This window comes from Muscardinus avellanarius, assembly GCF_963383645.1.
Source record: "Muscardinus avellanarius genome assembly, chromosome: 14".
In the NCBI taxonomy this organism is placed as follows: Eukaryota; Metazoa; Chordata; class Mammalia; order Rodentia; family Gliridae; genus Muscardinus; species Muscardinus avellanarius.
In genome coordinates this window covers 85,661,908-85,681,741 of record NC_137800.1, presented here as the reverse complement: position 1 = coordinate 85,681,741, position 19,834 = coordinate 85,661,908, and the positions used below count along the sequence as shown (strand labels likewise).

The 19,834-nt window shown below is 48.1% G+C and overlaps 1 protein-coding gene across 2 annotated transcripts; it reads left to right on the top strand.

The window, feature by feature from the left end:
- Positions 1–1,499: 1,499 nt before the first annotated feature.
- On the top strand, positions 1,500–18,872 carry IRF4 (interferon regulatory factor 4; the record flags this gene model as incomplete). Of its 2 annotated transcripts, none has more annotated exons than XM_080710148.1 (8): positions 1,500–1,715; positions 3,009–3,195; positions 4,681–4,769; positions 5,422–5,563; positions 7,718–7,825; positions 10,844–11,197; positions 15,772–15,884; positions 18,729–18,872. In XM_080710148.1, the coding sequence occupies 8 exons, from the start codon at positions 1,500–1,502 to the stop codon at positions 18,870–18,872; spliced, it is 1,353 nt and encodes a 450-aa protein (XP_080566274.1). The 2 variants fall into 2 exon arrangements, with proteins under 2 accessions (XP_080566274.1, XP_080566273.1); XM_080710147.1 differs by having other exon boundaries at positions 5,419–5,563.
- Between the last annotated feature and the right edge of the window lie 962 nt (positions 18,873–19,834).

The window sequence follows — 19,834 nt, the reverse complement described above, 5'->3', positions numbered from 1 at the left end:
ACACGCCCCGCCCACGTGGGCGGAGCCTCATCCGACCGCCCCGTTGTGGGCGGGGCCTCGTCGCCCCGCCCCCAGGGCCTCGCCCCGCCCCAGCGCGGTGTTCAAGCTTTATAAAGTTCCTCTTTCTCACCTCGCTCTTAAGTTTCACCACTTGAACTTGGCACCCACCGCTGTCCTCAGCTCCGAGACCGGGCGAGGTAAGGCCTGGGGTCAGGCAGGAGGAGGCGCGTGAGGCCGACTGGGGAGAACCGGGAGCGCGAGCCCGAGGGCCCGAGTTCCATCCCAGGGCCATGCCAGGTCAGGGGCCCGACTCCCACCCCGTCTGAGCAGGGCCCCGGGTGTTGGTGCCCGCTCCGTGGAAGGCTGCCTCGGGGGCCACCGAGCATCCCCGCCGGCTTTCCTGGGCCCGAGGCCGCATCACTGCGGGGCCCGCGCTCCGGGGCGCTGCGCCCTGGACGGGGTGGGCTCCCCGAGGGACCATGGCCGGGCGGTCAAAGGAACCCACGCGGCGGCAGGCTTGTCCGTGGGGGACAGCCCCTGGCCCAGCTGGCTCCAACCAGAGGCTCCCTCCTCCGCTCCTCCTTCTTAAGGGGCCCAAAGTCACCGCGGCCTCCCGCGCGTGGCTCCCCAGCTGATGAAGGAGGAAAAACTCCAAATTTGGGTCGCAGGGATCCCCGCGCTTTGCCCTCTTGACCCCTGCCCTGCGCCACCTGGGGAGCCGGGGCGATCCCCCGACACTCTCCCGGCTCAGCCCTCCCTCCCCGAGCCCCTGGGCCAAGCCGAGGCGCCCAGCGCGGGGATCTCCCACCCCTTGGCTAGTCTCTCTGCCCAGCGCCCAAGTTTCTTCGCTGGTTACCTCCGGGGGCCACTTAGCCCGCGCCAACTGGGGAGTGCTAGGTTTATTTGGGGGTCAGAGTGAGGGCACAGGAGAAGAAACTGGGTGGAGGTGGGGCTTGGTGCACCTGGACAGCCTGGACACAGGTGAGTCCACGCGCGAGGCCCTCTGCGCAAGGAGGCCATCGAGAGGCTGTAAACTGGGGAGTGGACAGGAGAGGGAGGGAAACGGGATAGAGCTGGCTCACGAGTGGGCCAGGATGAGATGGGGACGGCGAGCACACGAAGACTGACGGTGGCTGGATTTGGGAGTGTGCAGAAAGTTGTGGGGGGCCTTTTGGGCTGCGGGGTGAGTTCAAATCATGGGAAGTGCCAGCCGATGGGATGGGAAGATGGAGTCCACAGAAGCGTCGGCACTGTGCGTCCAGCAGGGTGGATGCGCCGGGGCCCTGTCGCGAAGGTGCCCTCTCCAGGGGGCTTGGGCGACGCGGACACTGCACGCGCGCGCATTGTGCAGCCCCCCAGAGACTCCGGGCCTCGTGCTCCCCGGCCGAGGGCCTGGGCCATGGCGCCGAGAACCGTGCTGCGGTGGCTGAAGGGCCATTTTCCTCTCCCTGCAGGAGGCGGATTCTGCACGCGCGCGGGCTGCGGTGCGCGCCTTGGGCATGAACCTGGAGGGCGGCGGCCGCGGCGGGGAGTTCGGCATGAGCGGGGTCAGCTGCGGCAACGGGAAACTCCGGCAGTGGCTGATCGACCAGATCGACAGCGGCAAGTACCCGGGGCTGGTGTGGGAGAACGAGGACCGGAGCATCTTCCGAATCCCTTGGAAGCACGCGGGCAAGCAGGACTACAACCGAGAGGAGGACGCCGCCCTCTTCAAGGTCCCAGCACGTGGAAAGCCGGAGCGGGGGGCGTGGGGGGCCCGACGGGGCGCACAGGACGGCGGTGGGAGGCCCGGAGCATCAGGTGGGGCTTGGAGAAGGAGCGGAGCTTTGAAGTTCTCCAGTGATGGCTCACACTGGACCCGAGTCCTGAGCGCGGGGCCTTTGCAGACAGAAACAGGGACCCCCGGCAGGATGGGCCTGGGAGCAGGGCTCTTTGGGGTTTTGTTTTCGACACGTGGCTTTCTCTGTTTCCCTCCAAGTCTCAGACCCTGTCTCTGGCTCCCTCTCAGCCACCTTTGGTCAGCGGGTGTACTTTTATCTGTCTTCCTGTTTTGCGGTCTCTGTCAATGAGTCTTTCTCTGTTTCACCGCTGTTTTCTCTGGATGGATACTGCCATCTCTGTTTCTAGTCTCTGCAAAACTCCGTTTCAAATTGCTCCTTAGAAATCTCTCTCTCTCTCTCTCTCTCTCTCTCTCTCTCTCTCTCTCTCTCTCTCTCCCTCTCCCTCTCCCTCTCCCTTTCCCTCCCTCTCTCCCCTTCTCCCTCCCTCCCTCTCTACCTCTGTTGCTGGATCTTTCTCCTGCGTCCTCTTTCTGAGCTAGTACTGTTCAGGACTGCTTTCCCCCCAGCCCTTTGCCCAGTGAACTGTGAGGCCCAGCCCCCACCTGCGGGCAGGGCGAGGAAGGGGACTTCCTCCGGGAATTTGCTCTCAGAGTACCTCAGACCCTGTGACGTCCAGCTGCGCTCTGTGGGACCCAGTCTCCCACAGTCCAGTCCCTCATCCCAGCCACACTTGCTACGGGCACTGGGGTGGGTGGGGCTTGCATATGTCAACTCAACTTTCACAAATACCCAGAAAATGTTCAAACCGCTGGCCTTCAGCCTGGCAGAGTAGGGTCTTAAGAGAGAATATTTTACCTGGAGGACACCCAGTGCCTTTCTGTCCAAGTTTTGATCAACAATGTAAATGCAAATCTGAAACATCCAGCTGTCTCTTTTCTTCTAGAAATATAACCTCCAGAGAGCCCTTTTTATGGAACCCAGGGGCATTCTACCTCTGCGCTACACCCCCCCCCCAGCCCAACTTTTTATTCTTTATTTCGAAACAGGGTCTCACTGAGTTGCGAGGGGCCTCACTGAGTAGCTGAGGCTGGCCGCGAACCCCAATCCTCCTGTTTCAGCCTCCCGAATGCTGAGATTACAAGCTTGTGTGCCACCACGCCCGGCTGAACATCTTTTTTGAAAGAGACCCATGTTTTGACTTTTGGTTTCTTCATTCTTCTCCGCCAGGCTTGGGCTCTGTTTAAAGGAAAGTTCCGAGAAGGCATCGATAAGCCAGACCCTCCTACCTGGAAGACGCGTTTACGATGTGCTTTGAACAAGAGCAACGACTTTGAAGAATTGGTCGAGAGGAGCCAGCTGGACATCTCTGACCCATACAAAGTGTACAGAATTGTTCCCGAGGGAGCCAAAAAAGGTAGGGGCTTTCTTGAATTTGGGTCACAGAAGAGAGGCAGCCTGATCGTTATAATGGCATAATTTCATCCTGAGGGTCACTTTCTATTTGGGGCTTTTTTTTTTTTTTTAATAGCCTGCTGCCTCTGCCCCAGGGTCAAGCCCAGCAGGCTCCATGCTCAAGTTTTCTGGGTTATAAGTTCAAAGTCTTGTGATATTAGTGTAGATAATTTCTCAGACAGTAAACCTGTGTGTGTGTGTGTGTGTGTGTGTGTGTGTGTGTATGTGTTCCAATTAGTCCATCCAATTACAGTATGGACCAACTGTCCAAACCAAACACGGTAAGACTCACTAAAGCTCTTCTTATTCTAATAGCCTTTAAGGAGTAATCGTTTTCTAGAAAGGGAAGCTTATCAAATACCCACAAATAGTTATTCTTTATAGTAAAAAAAAGTCAACTTTTAGATTATAATAAGATCAGCTGAGTGTTTATTTAAACCTAGGTCCCGAATGCCTCTCCCCAAGATTTTAATCAGTGTGTCCAGAGCACACTTTGAGAATCTGCATTTTATTTATTTATTTATTTATTCATTTTTGCAGTACTGGGGATAGAACCTAAGGGCATTGTACCTTCAAACTGCACCCCCAGCCCTATTTTTTATTCTTTTATTTTGAAACAAGGTCTCACTAAGTTGCAGAGGGCCTCAATAAGCAGCTGAGGCTGTCCGTGAACCGCGATCCCCTGGTCTCAGCCTCCTGAATGCTGGGATTACAAGCCTGCGCCACCACGCCCGGCTTATTCTTTATTTTGAAACAGGGTCTCACTGAGTTGCAAAGGGCCTCACTAAGTAGCTGAGGCTGTCCACGAACCCGGATCCTCCTGCTTCAGCCTCCCAAATGCTGGGATGACAAGCGTGCATCACCATGCCTGGCTAGAATCTGCTTTTTTTTTTTTTTTTTTTTTTTTTTTTGCGGTACTGGAGATGGAACCCAGGGGCATTCTACCTTCCAGCTACACCCCTGGCCCTATATTTTATTCTTTATTTTGAAACAGGGTCTTACTGAATTGCGGAAGGCCTCATTAAGTAGTGGCTTAGGCTGCCCGTGAACAGCAATCCTCCTGCCTCTGCCTCCCGAATGCTGGGATGACAAGCGTGCGCCACGCCACCTGGCTACAATCTGTATTTTTATACGAATCATGCCGGTGACCCTAACTTGGAAACCTCTCTCTGGCAGAGCCTTTGGTATGTCACAAGGCACAGGCTTTCATTGACTTCTCTGCCTGTGGTATACAAATCAGACCTTGTTGATGTCAGTTCAGTAGCATTAACAAACGGCTGATTTGCAGGGGTTGCTAAAAAAAAAATGCCTTATTTGCCAACATTGTGCTACGCATTCTAAGAATTAAACCCTCAGGTATTTTTCCAAGATTTGACGTTTAGTGTAGCCAGTTCCTTTTTTTTTTTTTTTAACTCTGTGACATTTCCCTTTTCCCCCAAACATACAGGAGCAAAACAGCTCACCCTGGAGGACCCACAGATGACCATGAGCCATCCCTACACCATGACAGCACCCTATACCTCACTCCCTGCCCAGGTATGGGGAAGGGCTGGGCTCCTGGAAGTCCAGGCTGGTGGGTCTGTGTGCTGGCCTCAGGTACAGGGAGAAGAGCACAAAAACAGCAAAAACAGCAGGACTTCAGGTTTGCTATGACAGGTCCAACAGCTCAGCCAAATCCTTGGCTTGCGAATGACTGTCTCACTTTCCACGTGGTGGGAGTGGTGTCCCTCTTGGTCAAGTAGGGGGGTTTGGGGTGTCTCCCATCCCAGTCTGTTGGAATATTATGCATCTAGGGATTCTCGAATCTTCTGGGAATCAGACCTTTTGTGGCGTGGAAGATGCTGGGAGTAGGGCTTTATCATGTGAAACCACAGGGCAGCTGACATCCCCAGGCTTTCCTGATGTGAATTACAGCTCTGTTTGATTCTCTTGGGTGGGTCAAAGGAGGCAGATTCCCCCGCAGTATTTTTGGTGCCACTTTAACCATATGATGAAGCTTGACATCAACCCGCCCAACACTGTCTTCCTTGTGCTGTTGATCCTAGGGGTGTCTTTTTGAACGATAAAAGGATTTGGCTGCTGGCCAGAAGAAGGGGTTCCCTGGGGAGTTGGGGAGCCTAGGAAGGGGCCTTTCCCTTCTCCCCCACCTGGTACTTTCAACTCAGCTCCTCTTATCCTCCTGTAGCAGGTTCACAACTACATGATGCCACCCCACGACCGAAGCTGGAGGGACTATGTCCCCGATCAGCCGCACCCAGAAATCCCGTACCAGTGTCCCATGACATTTGGTCCCCGGAGCCATCACTGGCAAAGCCCAGCTTGTGAAAATGGTAAGTAAGGAGTGTCCCAGGCCAGGCGAGAGGAAGCCCAAGGCTGGGCGTGGGACCCTAGGAGAAGTCCTGTGTGGTCCCGAGACTGCTAGGAAGACCCCAGTGTGGCAGAGGGGAGAGGGAGGGTGAGCCCCACCTCGTTGGATGCTGGGATCCTCAGAGCTACATTGCTTGTCAGGACGCATGCTAGACACACCTTACCTGGGCCCTTAGACACTTTAGAGATCATTCCAGAAAGTTAAACACTGCCCCCCCCCTTTTTTTTTTTTATAAAATAGAGATCATGGAAGTTCACAGAATATAAGTAATGTACCTAAGTTCAATTCCAGATCTCCTAAGCACAAGTCCAGCTTCCACTTAAGACAGAGAATATCAGCTATCAAATTGGTTATCTATGAATTTTTCAATGACCTGGCTAATAGATTATTATCTTTCCTTCTCTCTGAATGATCCTAAATTTTATTTATCATCTTGTTCCAGAAGGGGAAGGCTCTTGGCCATCTTCCTTCCTGGTTTATCCCTCAATGCTTAATGAGGGCCACATCATCTCACTAGCCTATGACTACCTACCCATCTGTAAAATGGACTTACCACAGCCAACCCAAGCCCTCCCTCTCCAGGAACCAAGAGATTACTGAGGTCGTATATGTCTCTCTTGAACAGTGGTGTGTCCATCGCAGCTCTTCTTGGTATTAAAAGAAGGGAATAACGTTGGAATAAACGTTATGAGACAATAAGAAACCATAAATGTCTCTGCAGGAACCTACCCAATACTGAGTCTCAAAAGACTTGCTTATTCTAGATTAGATGTGGTCTTACACCTTCAGGGGCTCCCAGACATCAAAATGGATCTTTCTGCAAAAGCACTAATTAGCTACATTCAAAGAAAATTTCACAACATGTGTCCAATGTGGCAAAGCACAAGCTTTTAGGACTAGGTCACTGAGGGTCTTACTAAGTTGCTGAGGCTGGCCTTGAACCCACGATCTTCCTGTCTTAGCCTCGTAAGTGCTGGAATCACAAGGCATGTGCCGCCATGGCTGGCTAGATTTCAGAACTTTTGAGTTAGTTATTTAAATAGGAGTTCTGGGACAGGTCAACACATAGATCATTTTGTGTGTGGTGGGAATATTTGTCTTCTTCAGTATAGCCTTTTCTTCTCCACTGTTCCAATCTTAAGGTCATTTTGAAGAAGTCTGTTATTATTTAATATTTAATAGTGGTGGTGTTTAAACTGTAACTTGGAATTCAATTTTACTAGCTTTATGTAGAGTGATTTGTAGCCAAAGTGGGGGTTTTCCATTTTGTAGTAGAGAAATCAGCTAACATTAAACTAGTTTCTGAAATTCAGACTTGTGTCCAATGCATTGGGCTCAAAGAGGTAATTCTTTGAACTGGGAAAAATCATGAAAATTTGAAGCATATTTGCCAGCAAAATTACCTTCTTGTGAGACATATTAACTTCTCTTCTCTTCTCTTCTCTTCTCTTCTCTTCTCTTCTCTTCTCTTCTCTTCTCCTCTCTTCTCTCTCCTTTCTCCTCTCTTCTCTCCCTCTCCTCCCCCCCCCTTTTTCTCCCTCTCTCCTTTGCTGTGCTGGGGACACAACCCTGGGCTTTAAGCATGCCAGGCAAGCACTCTACCACTAAATCACACCCCAGCCCAACATTTTCTTGTTCTATTCACATTTAATATTTAATGCAACACACAGCTGCTAGGAAAATGTTTCACTTTCCTCCTGAACCTAGAAGTAGCAAACAAAATACACACAGACTAAACAATCTGTTGTTTTTAATTGGGCTCTTTGGTTGCAGAACTCAGGTGGGCCTGAGCTCTCCGACTGCTACAATCTCCTTTTGTGAACGGGGAGAAATCCCTTTGCCTCCCTCCAAGCCTCAGTTTCCCTGTTATGAATTATGGAGAGAACCCCGAGTAGTCTTCCAAAGCTGCCCGACGGCTCCTTCCTCTTTTTTCTTTTTAATTCTCAAGCATGTGTCCTGTGGGGTCCTCAGAGGAGGGTGCGTAGAGTCCGCTGGGTTGGATCAGAAGGTGACTGGGGCACGTCCCCTCCCTCCCAGGCTCAGGCACCCGTCAGGTGGCCTCCCAAAGCTCGGCCTCGATGTTTAGATGTCATCTGATTTTTATTTGCAAATGCAGGTTGCCAGGTGACAGGAACCTTTTATGCTTGTGCCCCACCTGAGTCCCAGGCTCCCGGAATCCCCATAGAGCCAAGCATAAGGTCTGCCGAGGCCTTGGCGCTCTCAGGTGAGTGCAACATTGGGTTCTGGAGGCACCTGCAGGAGGCTGGCCTCTACTGCTAGCTTATCTCACCTTGGGCTAGATTTCACGGGGGGTGTTGACACTCACGGTGGGCCCCTGTGGAGATGCATCCTGTCACCCCAACAAATAAGAAACATTACTAGAAAACTTCGCTGGAATTTTCTTAGAAAACTTAGCCTCAGTTCCCTGATAGAAACGTGGGTGGGATGGAGTCACTTTCCTTTATCCATTGGCACCTCTCCGAATTTCCAGAACACGCAAACTCTCTGGTTCCCTTTTACCTAGAGCCCTCCTTCAGCCAGCGTTCCCACAATGTCAGTTAATTTCTTAGGCAAGCCAGAGGGTTTCTCATTTCCAAAGGTTCCAGGTTTAGCCACAAACTGGTTGTCCTTATCTTGGTTCCTGGGGACATTGATTCTGGCCCGTTGTGTCCATGACATTTGTCTGTCCAAAAAGGGAATGCATATTTTGGTCTTATCTAAACTTCGAAAGGACTTACATATAAATACAGCTTCTGTCTTACTTGTAAAGTAAAAGTTCCATTTCCCCAAGAATCCCCGCACCACGGAGCGCTTGTGTGTGATAAGCTCACGGCTTCCTATATCTATTTATTCTTTAGATAATATTCTGAGTCCTTTAAAGTGGAATTCGTATTAAAAATGGATGGCTGAAGCTTCAGACTTCTCACCTCTCCCCCCATCCTCTTTCAAAGTCAGTGACAGAAAATACAAACTGAATTTGGAAGATGTCAGGACAGGAGCGCTGGGGTCCTTCCCTTGCTCTCAGGGAGCTACAGTTAGATTCCTTCCAGTCCTGAAGTACCCACGGGGCTTGTGTCTTTCTTCTGAGATGCTCATAAATAACCAAGACTCCTCTTTGGGGAAAGGTGCTTCCGAGCAGCGAGGCTCGGGTGTGTTTTTAGAATCGTTCAAACCCTTTTCTTAAGCACCTAAGCCTTGTGTGGGTGCACGAAAAATAGGCTATTTATAGCTCCTCAACCTCGTGATTTCTGACAACATTAATTGAAATGAAACCTGCCCCGACAGTCACCTCCAATGGCCAACGCCCACTCGGGTCTCGCCGGGTACCACCTGATACACTCTGTGTACAGCCGCAGGCATTGAAGAGACAGTGATGTAGGTTCAGTCTCAGAGCCTGCCCTTGAAGAATAAGAGAGTTTGTGGGTTGGGGTTGGTTTTATTTTTTGGCATGCATAATATGGATAAATTATCAGCTTTAAGTGCATTTATCAGAGAACTGAGTCATCGTTAAATCCCAGGCTGTCACCCCTGCCGAGGCTGCCCTCTTGTATTCAAGTTTAGAAGCTCTATGTAAACTAGCTTGATCCTTAAGCCTATGAGTGAAAATTTATTTTATTTTATACATTATTGTTTTATTTTGCAGTGCTGGGGATTGAACCTGGGGTCTTACACAGCCTAGCAAGGGTACTACCACTGAGCTACATCTCCAGCCCCTAGGAGTGATCTCTTAACAGTTTTTGAAATCACTAAAACTTTTGTAAATGAATCCTCTTTTTAGTTTTTATTTTATTTTTTATATTTTTGGTGGTACTGCGAATGGAACCCAGGGGCTTTTCTACCTCTGGGCTATCCTCCCAGATCTATTTTATATTTTTATTTTGAAACAGGGTCTCACCAAGTTGCCGAGAGCCTCACTAAGTAGCTGGGGCTGGCTTCGAACCTGTGCGATCCTCCTGTCTCAGCCTCCCAAGCGCAGGGATTACAAGTGTGCGCCACCACATCCAGCTGAATCCTCTTCTTTTAAAAGTGTTAGCGCAGTCTGAGAGTTATTCTTCAACTGCAACATGACGCTCACAGGAATTCCAGCAGATTTGTGTATTACCTATTGGTTAATCGCAAACCATTTTTCTCATCGATTTCTTTGGGTTTTCTTTTTCCTTTTGATTTTACCGTTCTGGGATCCACCCAGGGCCTTGCTCACAGTCGGCAGGCATGCCCACTGAGCTCCACTCCCCTTCTTGATTCCTTTGTTCACCACAAGAAGTAATTTTATGGTAAAACTGGTGCATACTCAGTGGTAAGAACCAATTTTAAAACCAGAAAACAAAAAGAATTAAAAATGTCCTATTCTGAAATCACCCAGAAATCACTACTCTTAAGGCTTTACCCTTCAAAGTATCTCTGTGCATATCTTATCTAAAGGATGTCATATTAAAATTTCAGGGGAGTTTCAGATGTTGGGCTGAATTGCTTTTCTTCTGAAACACCATTATATGCAATTTTTTTCTAGTAGAAATTAAGCTTGGGGTTTACCTCCTCTGAAATCAAAATTGATTTGCTTAAAGATGAATTCTCTTTCAGGGACCCATGATTTCATAACTTTTTTTTCTTTTTTTGGTGGTACTGGGGATGGAACCCTTCTACCTCCGGGCTACACTCCCAGGCCTATTTTATATTTTATTTGGAAACAGGGTCTCTTAAGCCAGCGAGACTGGCTTCGAACCTGCGCGATCCTCCTGTCTCCGCCCCCCAAGTGTGGGGATGACAAGCGTGCGCCGCCACGCCCGGTGATTTCAAATTCAAGTGTAAGTGGGAATCACCACCTGTCATCATCATCATCATCCAAAAAACAACAACAAAAAAGATGACTTTGTAAGTTCCTAGAGGTGCTTATAAATGCCATATAAATATATTTTGCAGAAAACAAATAAAAGATATGCATCTCCCACATGCAGAACAAGATTAAAAACTGCAAGGTTAGACAAATTAAATTAAGATTTTTTTTTCCCCCCTGAGGGCTTCTGTAAGTAAAACGTGCTCACGGTCTGGGAATCTCCTGGGAGGAGGCAAAGACGCGTAGCATTTCCTAGACCTCCAGGACCCCAGACCTTACCTGTTCGCAGAGCATCTCGGGACACTAGTGATCCACCCATGCCCTTTGTTTCGGCGGAGTCCTTGGGCTCGGTGGCGGCTGTTCTGTTCCTGACAGCACTTACTGACTCTGTAGCTTTGTAATTTGCAGACTGCCGCCTTCACATCTGCCTGTACTACCGCGAAATCCTGGTGAAGGAGCTGACCACGTCCAGCCCCGAAGGCTGCCGGATTTCCCATGGACACATCTACGATGCCAGCAATCTGGACCAGGTCCTGTTCCCCTACCCGGAGGACAACAGCCAGAGAAAGAACATCGAGAAGCTGCTGAGCCACCTGGAGAGGGGCGTGGTCCTCTGGATGGCCCCAGACGGGCTGTACGCCAAAAGACTGTGTCAGAGCAGGATCTACTGGGATGGGCCGCTGGCGCTGTGCAGCGACCGCCCCAACAAACTGGAGAGAGACCAGACCTGCAAGCTCTTTGACACGCAGCAATTTCTATCAGGTAATGCGCCGATTTATCTGTTAGGATGGAGGCGGGGATGGCTTGTGGACACGGGGGTCAGAAATAACAGCATCCCTCCATCTTCCTATCGACCCCAGAGCTCATGGAGGGCTCAAGGAGGGTGTGGATGGCACGGGTGGACCATGGCTCAGGCTGTTACTTGGAATTGTGGTTTTCAACTCTAGTTACCTCTCTGTGCGTGCGGCTCCGTTGTATTGACCATGTGATCCCAGCAAGCTTATGGGGGAGGGATTTGGGGGCGGGTTCCTGGAAAAATCATGATGGTTCTAAGTGAAGCTTATGGTTAACACCCTTGGCTATGAGATAGCTCGTTCTGATGCAGATGCTGCCCTGCAGGCAGGACCAGGGATAAGACTGTCCCCAAGCTGATTTAGCAGAGGGGCAGGGATGAGAAGGCTGTGCGTTCTGGCCTCTGTCCTATGAGTTTCCCAGACCCAGTATGCTGCGCTGTTGTAGGTCTGATTCTGTGACAGTGAAATTAGCCGAGGCTGACTCTGTGAAGTCGTTGACCATGACATTGCAGGCTTCATCCCTACCGTCTATTTAGCTGTCTGGACATTGAGGTGCCTTTGGGGCGAGGAGGATGCTCTTCCTGCCAGTCTCTCTTGTCTGTTCCTACGCCTATTCGTTCATTAGCCCCTCCTTCCAGAACACCCCGTGTCTCCCCTTTTTCTGAGCAAGCTTTATCTCCTCTCACTGGATATAATATGCTGTTCTAATACCTCTACACATTGTGGGATGTCTAAATGGAGCTAATTTACATACACATTACCTCACATACTCAACTTTTTTTCTTTTGTGGTGAGAACGCTACTTAAAACCTGCTCTTGGCAATTTTCAAGTAAAGAGTACATTGTATGTACTTGAAAATAGTTGAAGCCGGGCGTGGTGGCGCACACTTGTAATCCCAGCATTTGGGAGGCTGAGACCAGAGGATCACAGTTCATGGACAGCCTCAGCTACTTACTGAGGCCCTCTGCAACTTAGTGAGACCCTGTTTCAAAAGAAAGAATAAAAAATAGGGCAGGGGGTGTAGCTCGGAGGTCGAATGTCCCTGGGTTCCATACCCAGACCCACACACACACACACACACACAAAGAAAATAGTTGAACTCTTAGGGTTATAATTATTAACTGTAGTCAAACTGATGGACACTGGACCTCTTGGACTTATTCCTTCTATCTAATGGAAAATTTGTATTCTTTGACCTACATCTCCCCAGGCCCCTCTCCCTAGCCTCTTTACTTTGGTGAGTTTCACTGTTTTAGATTCTGCATAAAAGCAAAGTCACATGACACTCATCTCTGCACCTGGCTTATTTTACTTAATATAATATCCTCCGGGTTCATCCATGTTGTCGCAAATGATAGGAGTTTATTCCTTTTCATGCCCAAATAGTATTTCAGCGTGCAAATGTATCACAGTTTCTTTATCCGTGCACCTGCTGATGGACACCTAGTGGATTCCCCATCTTGACTCCTGTGAGGGGAGCTGTGTTGATTATGGGAGTGTAGATGTCTCTTCCACCTACTGATTTCATTTCCTTTGAATGTGTACCCAGAAGTAGAATTGTGTGGCTCCTGAACACACCTCCTGATTCAATTAATGAAAAAGTACACACATACAGACATATATGAACTGTGGTCTTTTGTATTTAAATGCCCCAAATTTGTGTAGACCCCTCCTCATACTCTTTTGGCGCCCCAAGACAAATGTGTCCCCAGATTAAAAACCCTTTCCGCAGAGGTGGGATGCAAGGAAGAGGGAAAACCATTTCTGGTTCTTCAAGGCCACGGTGAGAAACCACACGGGTCTGGATGTACCTCGATCCAAGAGCAGAAATGTCCCCAAGGCTCAGCTGGGCCATCGTGTCATGGACTTGGGCACAGTGTCCAGGATAAGGGGCAGAGGAGGAGCATTAAGCCACTGAGAAGTGCCCGTCTGACCTCCTATGTCTGCCTTGAGGTCTGAAAGTGCTTGTATGTCTTGGAAGGCTGAGGTCCTCTGTGCTTGGACCACCTAAGAGACTGTGGATCCTGGTGTCTTTGAATTCAGATGATACCACAGGGTAAGGGCTTTCTAAGTACGGCATCCCAGAAAAATGGAACTCGCTTGTCTGGGTTTCTCTTTCCAGGCCTGTTTTGGGGAGGAGGTAGAATCTCCTCCATGGCTGATGAGCTGTAAGGTGCATTTGGAGTTACAGGTGCACAGGTGAGAGGCAGCCATAGACAAGAAGCAGATGCAAGAGGAGCCCTGTGCCGTGGTTCAAATCTGTAATCCCAGGATTTGGGAGGCTGAGACAGGAAGATGGCAGGTTCACTGCCAGCCTCAGCAACTTAGGGAGGCCCTCTGCAACTTAGTGAAACCTTGTTTCAGAATAAAAATAGGGTTGGGAGTATTGCAAAGGTAGAATGCTCTTGGGTTCAATCTGTAATATGACAAGAAAAAAAAAAACTAGAATGGGCGTCCTCTGGCTGCAGAGTCTTTTGCTTAGAATCTCATGTTTATCTGCAAGCAAGAGTTGCTGTTTTATTTTCCTTCCTCTGTAATCAGAGCCTGTGTTTTTTGCCCACTGCAACCTCTGAGGTTCAAGGAGGATGCTGTGAGCTTAAAAATGGCCGCTGTGCAGACCTGCTTTTGCATTAAGAAGGATTCCCACCGAGCATTCTCCTGTTCACAAGTGTTGGAGGCATGACTTTATCAGAGAACTGTGCCAGCTCGCCATGCTGCGTGGCTGGTGTAGGCGGACTCCCGGGCCATGGTGGTGTGAATGTGCTTTACACATTCTGACTAAGTCAGTTAGGTTTGATTTGAATTTTGGAAGAAGAAAGAAAGAGAGAAAGAAAGAAAGAAAGAAAGAAAGAAAGAAAGAAAGAAAGAAAGAAAGAAAGAAGCAGGAAGTCAAATTGTTGAGCGAGTTAGCTAGAAACACAAAGAACGGTGGAAATCTTTGATATCTAACCATTCAGTATTTTCACTCTGCTAGGGACAGTCCCCACAGGCACGGCCTGGGGGGTGTAACTGATACGCCTGCATCTGTGTTGCTGCTCTGCAGGAGTGTTAGCAGCTCCTGGGTACCGCTGCTTTTGCGGACATGAGTTTGGGGATTGAAGTTCAGGCATAAGCTTCCCTTGGAGTCTGAGTGAGAAGATGGAATTGATGTGAAAAGTTGCTTGCAATTCTTTCCCTCCCTTCCTCCCTCCCTCTCTCCCACTCTCCATTCTTTCCTTCCTTCCTTCCTTCTACTGGAAATGAAGCCCAGGGTTTTGCACATATTGGACAAGTGTTCTACACTGAGCTGCACTTCCAGCCCTGTGTATCTGTATTTCCAACAATGTTCCCATCTGTCTCTTGTCTTTCAGTAGGAGCAATGGCTTCATGATACGCCTGTCCGCAAAAGTGGGGACTGGCGGGCCTCCATTGCACCCCTTTTCAAAGTCATCCTTCTGTTCCCCAAATGAGCAAAGAAGTCCTCTCAGAGTTCCACAGTTTGGGGGTCAGACCTAGTGCCAAGTGGGACGCAGCTGCTTGGATCTGGTGTCTGTGTCACACAGTTGTCTTCAGCAGTGAGGGTTCATAGTCAAGGCATGAGGTTTTCAAATAATCCGGAGATGTCAGAACATCCTGGCTTTAAAAAAAACAATGAGCCGGGTGTGGTGGCGCACTCTTGTAATCCCCGCACTTGGGAGGCAGAGACAGGAGGATCACGCAGGTTCAAAGCCAGCCTCTCTGGCTTAAGAGACCCTGTTTCCAAATAAATAAATAAATAAATAAATAAATAAATAAATAAATAAATAAAAAGTAGGTCTGGGAGTGTAGCCCAAAGGTAGAAAGGTTTCCAGGAACCCCAGTACCACAAAAACAAAAACAGTGAAAATCTCAGCTGGGCATACTGGCACAGGCCTGAAATTCCAGTACTTGGGAGGCTAAGACGGGAGGATCGCAGGTTCAGGGCCAGACTCAGAAACTTAGCAAGGCCCTGTTTCAAAATAAATAGATAGGGACGGCACCAGACCAACACACTCAACAGCCCACCAGGCTCCAGAGAGGAGCAGCGGACAGCAAGCCGAGTGCACCAATAAAAAATAAAAAAATAAATAGATAAATAAATAAGTAAATAAATAAATTTATTTCCCTAGTATAAACCCCCCCCCCCAAAAAAAAAGAAAAGAAAAAGAAAATCTCTTCTTTGCGGAAGTTGTTCTTTTGTTTCAGCATGACATTTCACTTTCTCCTCCACCCTTCTTCCCTCCTCTCTGAGACCTTCTGCATCCTCTCTCCTGGGTCGGAAGCTGCAGAATGAGATTCTTGGGCTTAGACCATCTTCCCCGGTATCGAGGAAAGCCAGGGGCCCCGCCGGGAAACCCACACATAGGAAGTTGTGCGTGGGATTTCGCATCTAGCGTCTGCACGCGCGGGACCCTCTTAAGGAAATACAGTTCCTGTTCTTGTAGCGAAGAATCGTATGCACGCTTGCTTCCTGTCTAACTTGATTTGCTCAATGATGGGCATTTGTGAGCGTTTTTGTTTTTCTTTTCTTGTGGGTTTCTCAGAGTTGCAAGCCTTTGCTCACCACGGCCGTCCCCTGCCAAGGTTCCAGGTGACTCTGTGCTTCGGGGAAGAGTTTCCAGACCCTCAGAGGCAAAGGAAGCTCATCACAGCCCACGTGAGTGACAGCTGGCATCAGCAGTGCCTTGAGTAGTAGCCGCCCCGTCCTCCTTGGAGGGCAGAGAGCCGCTTAGAGAAATCTGAACAGCAAACGTCAAATGACCTGGGAACGTAAAGACGACCTTTAAAATAGCAGAGGAGGAAGCGTGGTCCGGGAGCCCCCACCCCCCCCACCCCCGCCCAAGGAGCTGTGCGCGGATTCTAACCTCCACATCCGCGTATCACAGCACCGGGACAGATACCGCAGACCCAGGGCTCTGCTCATGCCTGTCTTTTTAATTTTTCCACACATAGGGTCATAGTCCCCTTTTATAGGAATTTATTTATTTATTTATTTATTTATTTATTTATTTTTTGCGGGTCTAGGGATGGAACCCAGGGGCATTTGACCTCCGAGCTGCACCTCCTGCTCTATTTTTTACTCTTTATTTTGAAACTGGGTCTCACTGAGTTGCAGAGGGCCTCACTAAGTAGCTGAGGCTGTCCACGAACCGCGATCCTCCAGGTCTCAGCCTCCCGAATGCTGGGATTACAAGCGTGCGCCACCACGCCTGGCTCCCTTTTATAGGAATTTAAAAGGATCGATTCTAAATGTTCTTTGAAATTTTCCATGTCGACTATGTTTTTTTTTTTTTTTTTTTTTTTTTTTTTTGCAGTATTGGGGATGGAACCCAGGGGCATTCTACCTCTGAGCTATACCCCTAGCCCTATTTTTTATTCTTTATAAAACAGGGTCTCACTGAGTTGCAAAGGGCCTCACTAAGTAGCTGAGGCTGGCCAAGAACAATGGTCCTCATGTCTCAGCCTCCCGAATGCTGGGATTACAAGGATGTGCCACCACGCCCAGATTCACTATGGCTTTTTTTTTTTTTTTTTTTGGTGGTGGTACTGGGTTCCTGGAAGCCCTTCTACCTCCGGGCTACACTCCTAGACCTATTTTATATTTTTTTAAATTTGGAAACAGGGTCTTTTAAACCAGCGTGGCTAGATCCAAACCTGCGCGATCCTCCTGTCTCTGCCTCCCAAGCGCGGGGATTACAAGCGTGTGCCTCCACGCCCGGCAACTATGGCTTTTTTTAAAATATATTTTTATTGGTGCATTGTAGTCTCACATAATATAAATCATATTGGTTAGTGGCCAGCTCAGCAACTTCCTATGGCTTTTGTTTTATTTTATTATTTTGGGGGGTGGAGGGCACTGGAGTTTGAACCCAGGAGAATTCTACCTCTAAGCTACAGTCCCGGTCAATTTCATTTTTATTTTGAGAGTCTCGGTACTTGCTGAGGCTATTCTCAAACCTTCATCCTCCTGTGTCAGCCTCCCAAGTACTGAGATTACAAGCGTGTGCCACCACACCGAGCTTTACTATGGTTTTTAAAGTGCTGACAAGTCGGGCATGGAGGTACAGGCCTATAATCCCAGTACTTGGAAGGCTAAGACAGGAGAATTACAGGTTCCAGGCCAGCCTTAGCAATTTAACAAGACTCTCAACAACCTAGTGGTATCCTGTTTCAAAAATAAATGAATAAGCCGGGCGTGGTGACACACACTTGTAATTCCCACGCTTGGGAGGTGGAGACAGGAGGATCGCACAGGTTTGAAGCCAGCCTCAGCTGGTTTAAGAGACCCTGTTTCCAAATAAAATATAAAATAGGTCTGGGAGTGTAGCCCGGAGGTAGAAGGCCCCTGGGTTCCATCCCCAGTACCACCAAAAAACAAACAAACAAACAAACAAACAAACAAACAAATAAATAAATAAATAAAAATAAAGAGGGCCTGGAATGTGACTCGGGATTCAATCTCCAGTACCCAAAATAAAACTCTGACAAGCTAGCAGATTGTCTCTGGAGAGAGAAGTTTTTCCCAACTGGGAAGCTGCCTATGCACTTGTGTATTTGTAGTTCCCCTCCAAAGGCTGCCTAGAACCTTTTATTTCTGAATTTTTAGGACTGTTTAATTATTGGGCATATGCTGTTTGGAGAAGGTGACATGTCTCAAGAAATCCAAGTCTCTCCTCAGGGCCCGAGTGGGGGCAACCATGGCTAGAAGACATTTTTTTATAAAAAAAAAAAAAGAAAATGGCATTTAGTATTATTCAATTTGTTAATTTTACATTATACTATAAACCCAGAGAGTAAGTAAATAGCTAAATAACTAAATAAACCCGGCATGCGTAAACAGGATTTAAGAAGTAGACTTAAAGCCTAGCGTGGCGGCACATGCTTGTAATCTCAGTCCTTGGGAGGCCAAGACAGGAAGATCGCAGATTTGAGACCAGGCTCAGCAGCTTTGTGAGACCCTCATCAATTTATCAAGACCCTGTTTTAAAGTAATAAATAAAAAGGGGGTTAGGGGTGTAGCTCAGAGGTAGAATGTCCCTGGGTTTAATCTAGAAGGAGCAGGAGAAGGAGGAGGGTCTTAAGTCATTCAGGATAAGCTCCTTACCCTGTCAAACTGGAGTTGTGAAAAGAACAAACTCATTAGCCTAAATTACTCTGAAATTCACTTGACCTTTACATTTGATCATTTTATCTGATAATTTGCCCTGTTAGTTAAATGTAAATCTCAAGTGGCAGTTGCCTCAGTTAAAACCCAGAACTGAGTAGATTCAGTCTACAATTTGTTCTATGGAAAGACCAAAAAAAAAAAAAAAAAAAAAAAAAGAAAAAAGAAAAATAAAGATTCTTCAGATGGCCTAAAATATGAGATATTTTAATGCATTGTGGCATATAGTTTTGGACTTAGAATTTAGCCCTCAGAATTTGAGAGTTATTTCATAATGAGCCATTTGCGTGCTGTTAGAGTACCTCAGTAACGTTTTCTTTAATTGTCTTATTAAAGGTGGAACCTCTGCTAGCCAGACAACTATATTATTTTGCTCAACAAAACAGTGGACATTTCCTGAGGGGCTATGATTTACCGGAACACCTTAGCAGCCCGGAGGAGTATCACAGATCCATCCGTCATTCTTCCATTCAAGAGTGAAAAACCATCAAGACAAGTGATTTTTGTTTTATTATAAATATCTGACTTTGGCCAGGACAACTGATTTTTTTTTCTTTTGATTATGCCCAGAATATTCAGAAAAATCAGGTACATGTGATTGACAGATGAACTTAAGCCAGAAAGGAACGGTGGTCTTCCAAGTCCGACGGGTACGGTGTTCCATCAACTACCACCTTGACCATAACTGTGAACATGGACCAAGTACCGTGTTTACATCCACTCGAATGCTATCTTTAATCTAGTGCAAGTTAGTCCTGTGGTGGAGCATTGAGAGAACTTGGATCTCAGCATTGACTGCTGCCTCTGACGAGGAAAGAGTATTATTGTACCATTTCTCAGGGAAGTCAGGTCTAAATCAGAAGATACTCTGCCCCCTCAAAGGGCGTGCATTCATGTCCCTGGGAGCTGCCTTTCTGTGGAAGATACTCACTGAATGAAGGGACCTAAGTCTTGGGCTGAGCTTGGGCCACAGTGCTCAGAGGTGGCTCGTCTCCCCGCCTGCCTGGGGGTCTCCTCAGGGGGGCCCCCAACTCTGCCTCCCATTTGCTCCCTCTCTTTGGTCTCCTCGAGAAGCCAGTTCCTCGACGCTGCTGCCATCTTCTTGAGCCAAAGAGCGGTAGGGCTGGCTCTCGAATGTGACATTTCTATTATCATGTAGCCATGACTCATCAAGCTGATTTTTGTGTGTATCTCATTTTTTAGAAATTATTGCTGAAACTTTTTTTTTTCTTAAGAAGAAGAAGAAGAAGAAGAAAGAAAAAGGCAGGGGCGCAACAGTTCAAGTACTAAAGATACATTTTCCAAGCTCTTTGACATTTCCCCTCTTCTGTTTGTTTTGTTTGGCTATCCGGTGGTATCCATGGCAACAGTGAAGAGGAGGAGTTGGTGGCTCAGGTTGGTGACCTCTGTCAGGACACCCTATAGCAGGATTTAACTGATTG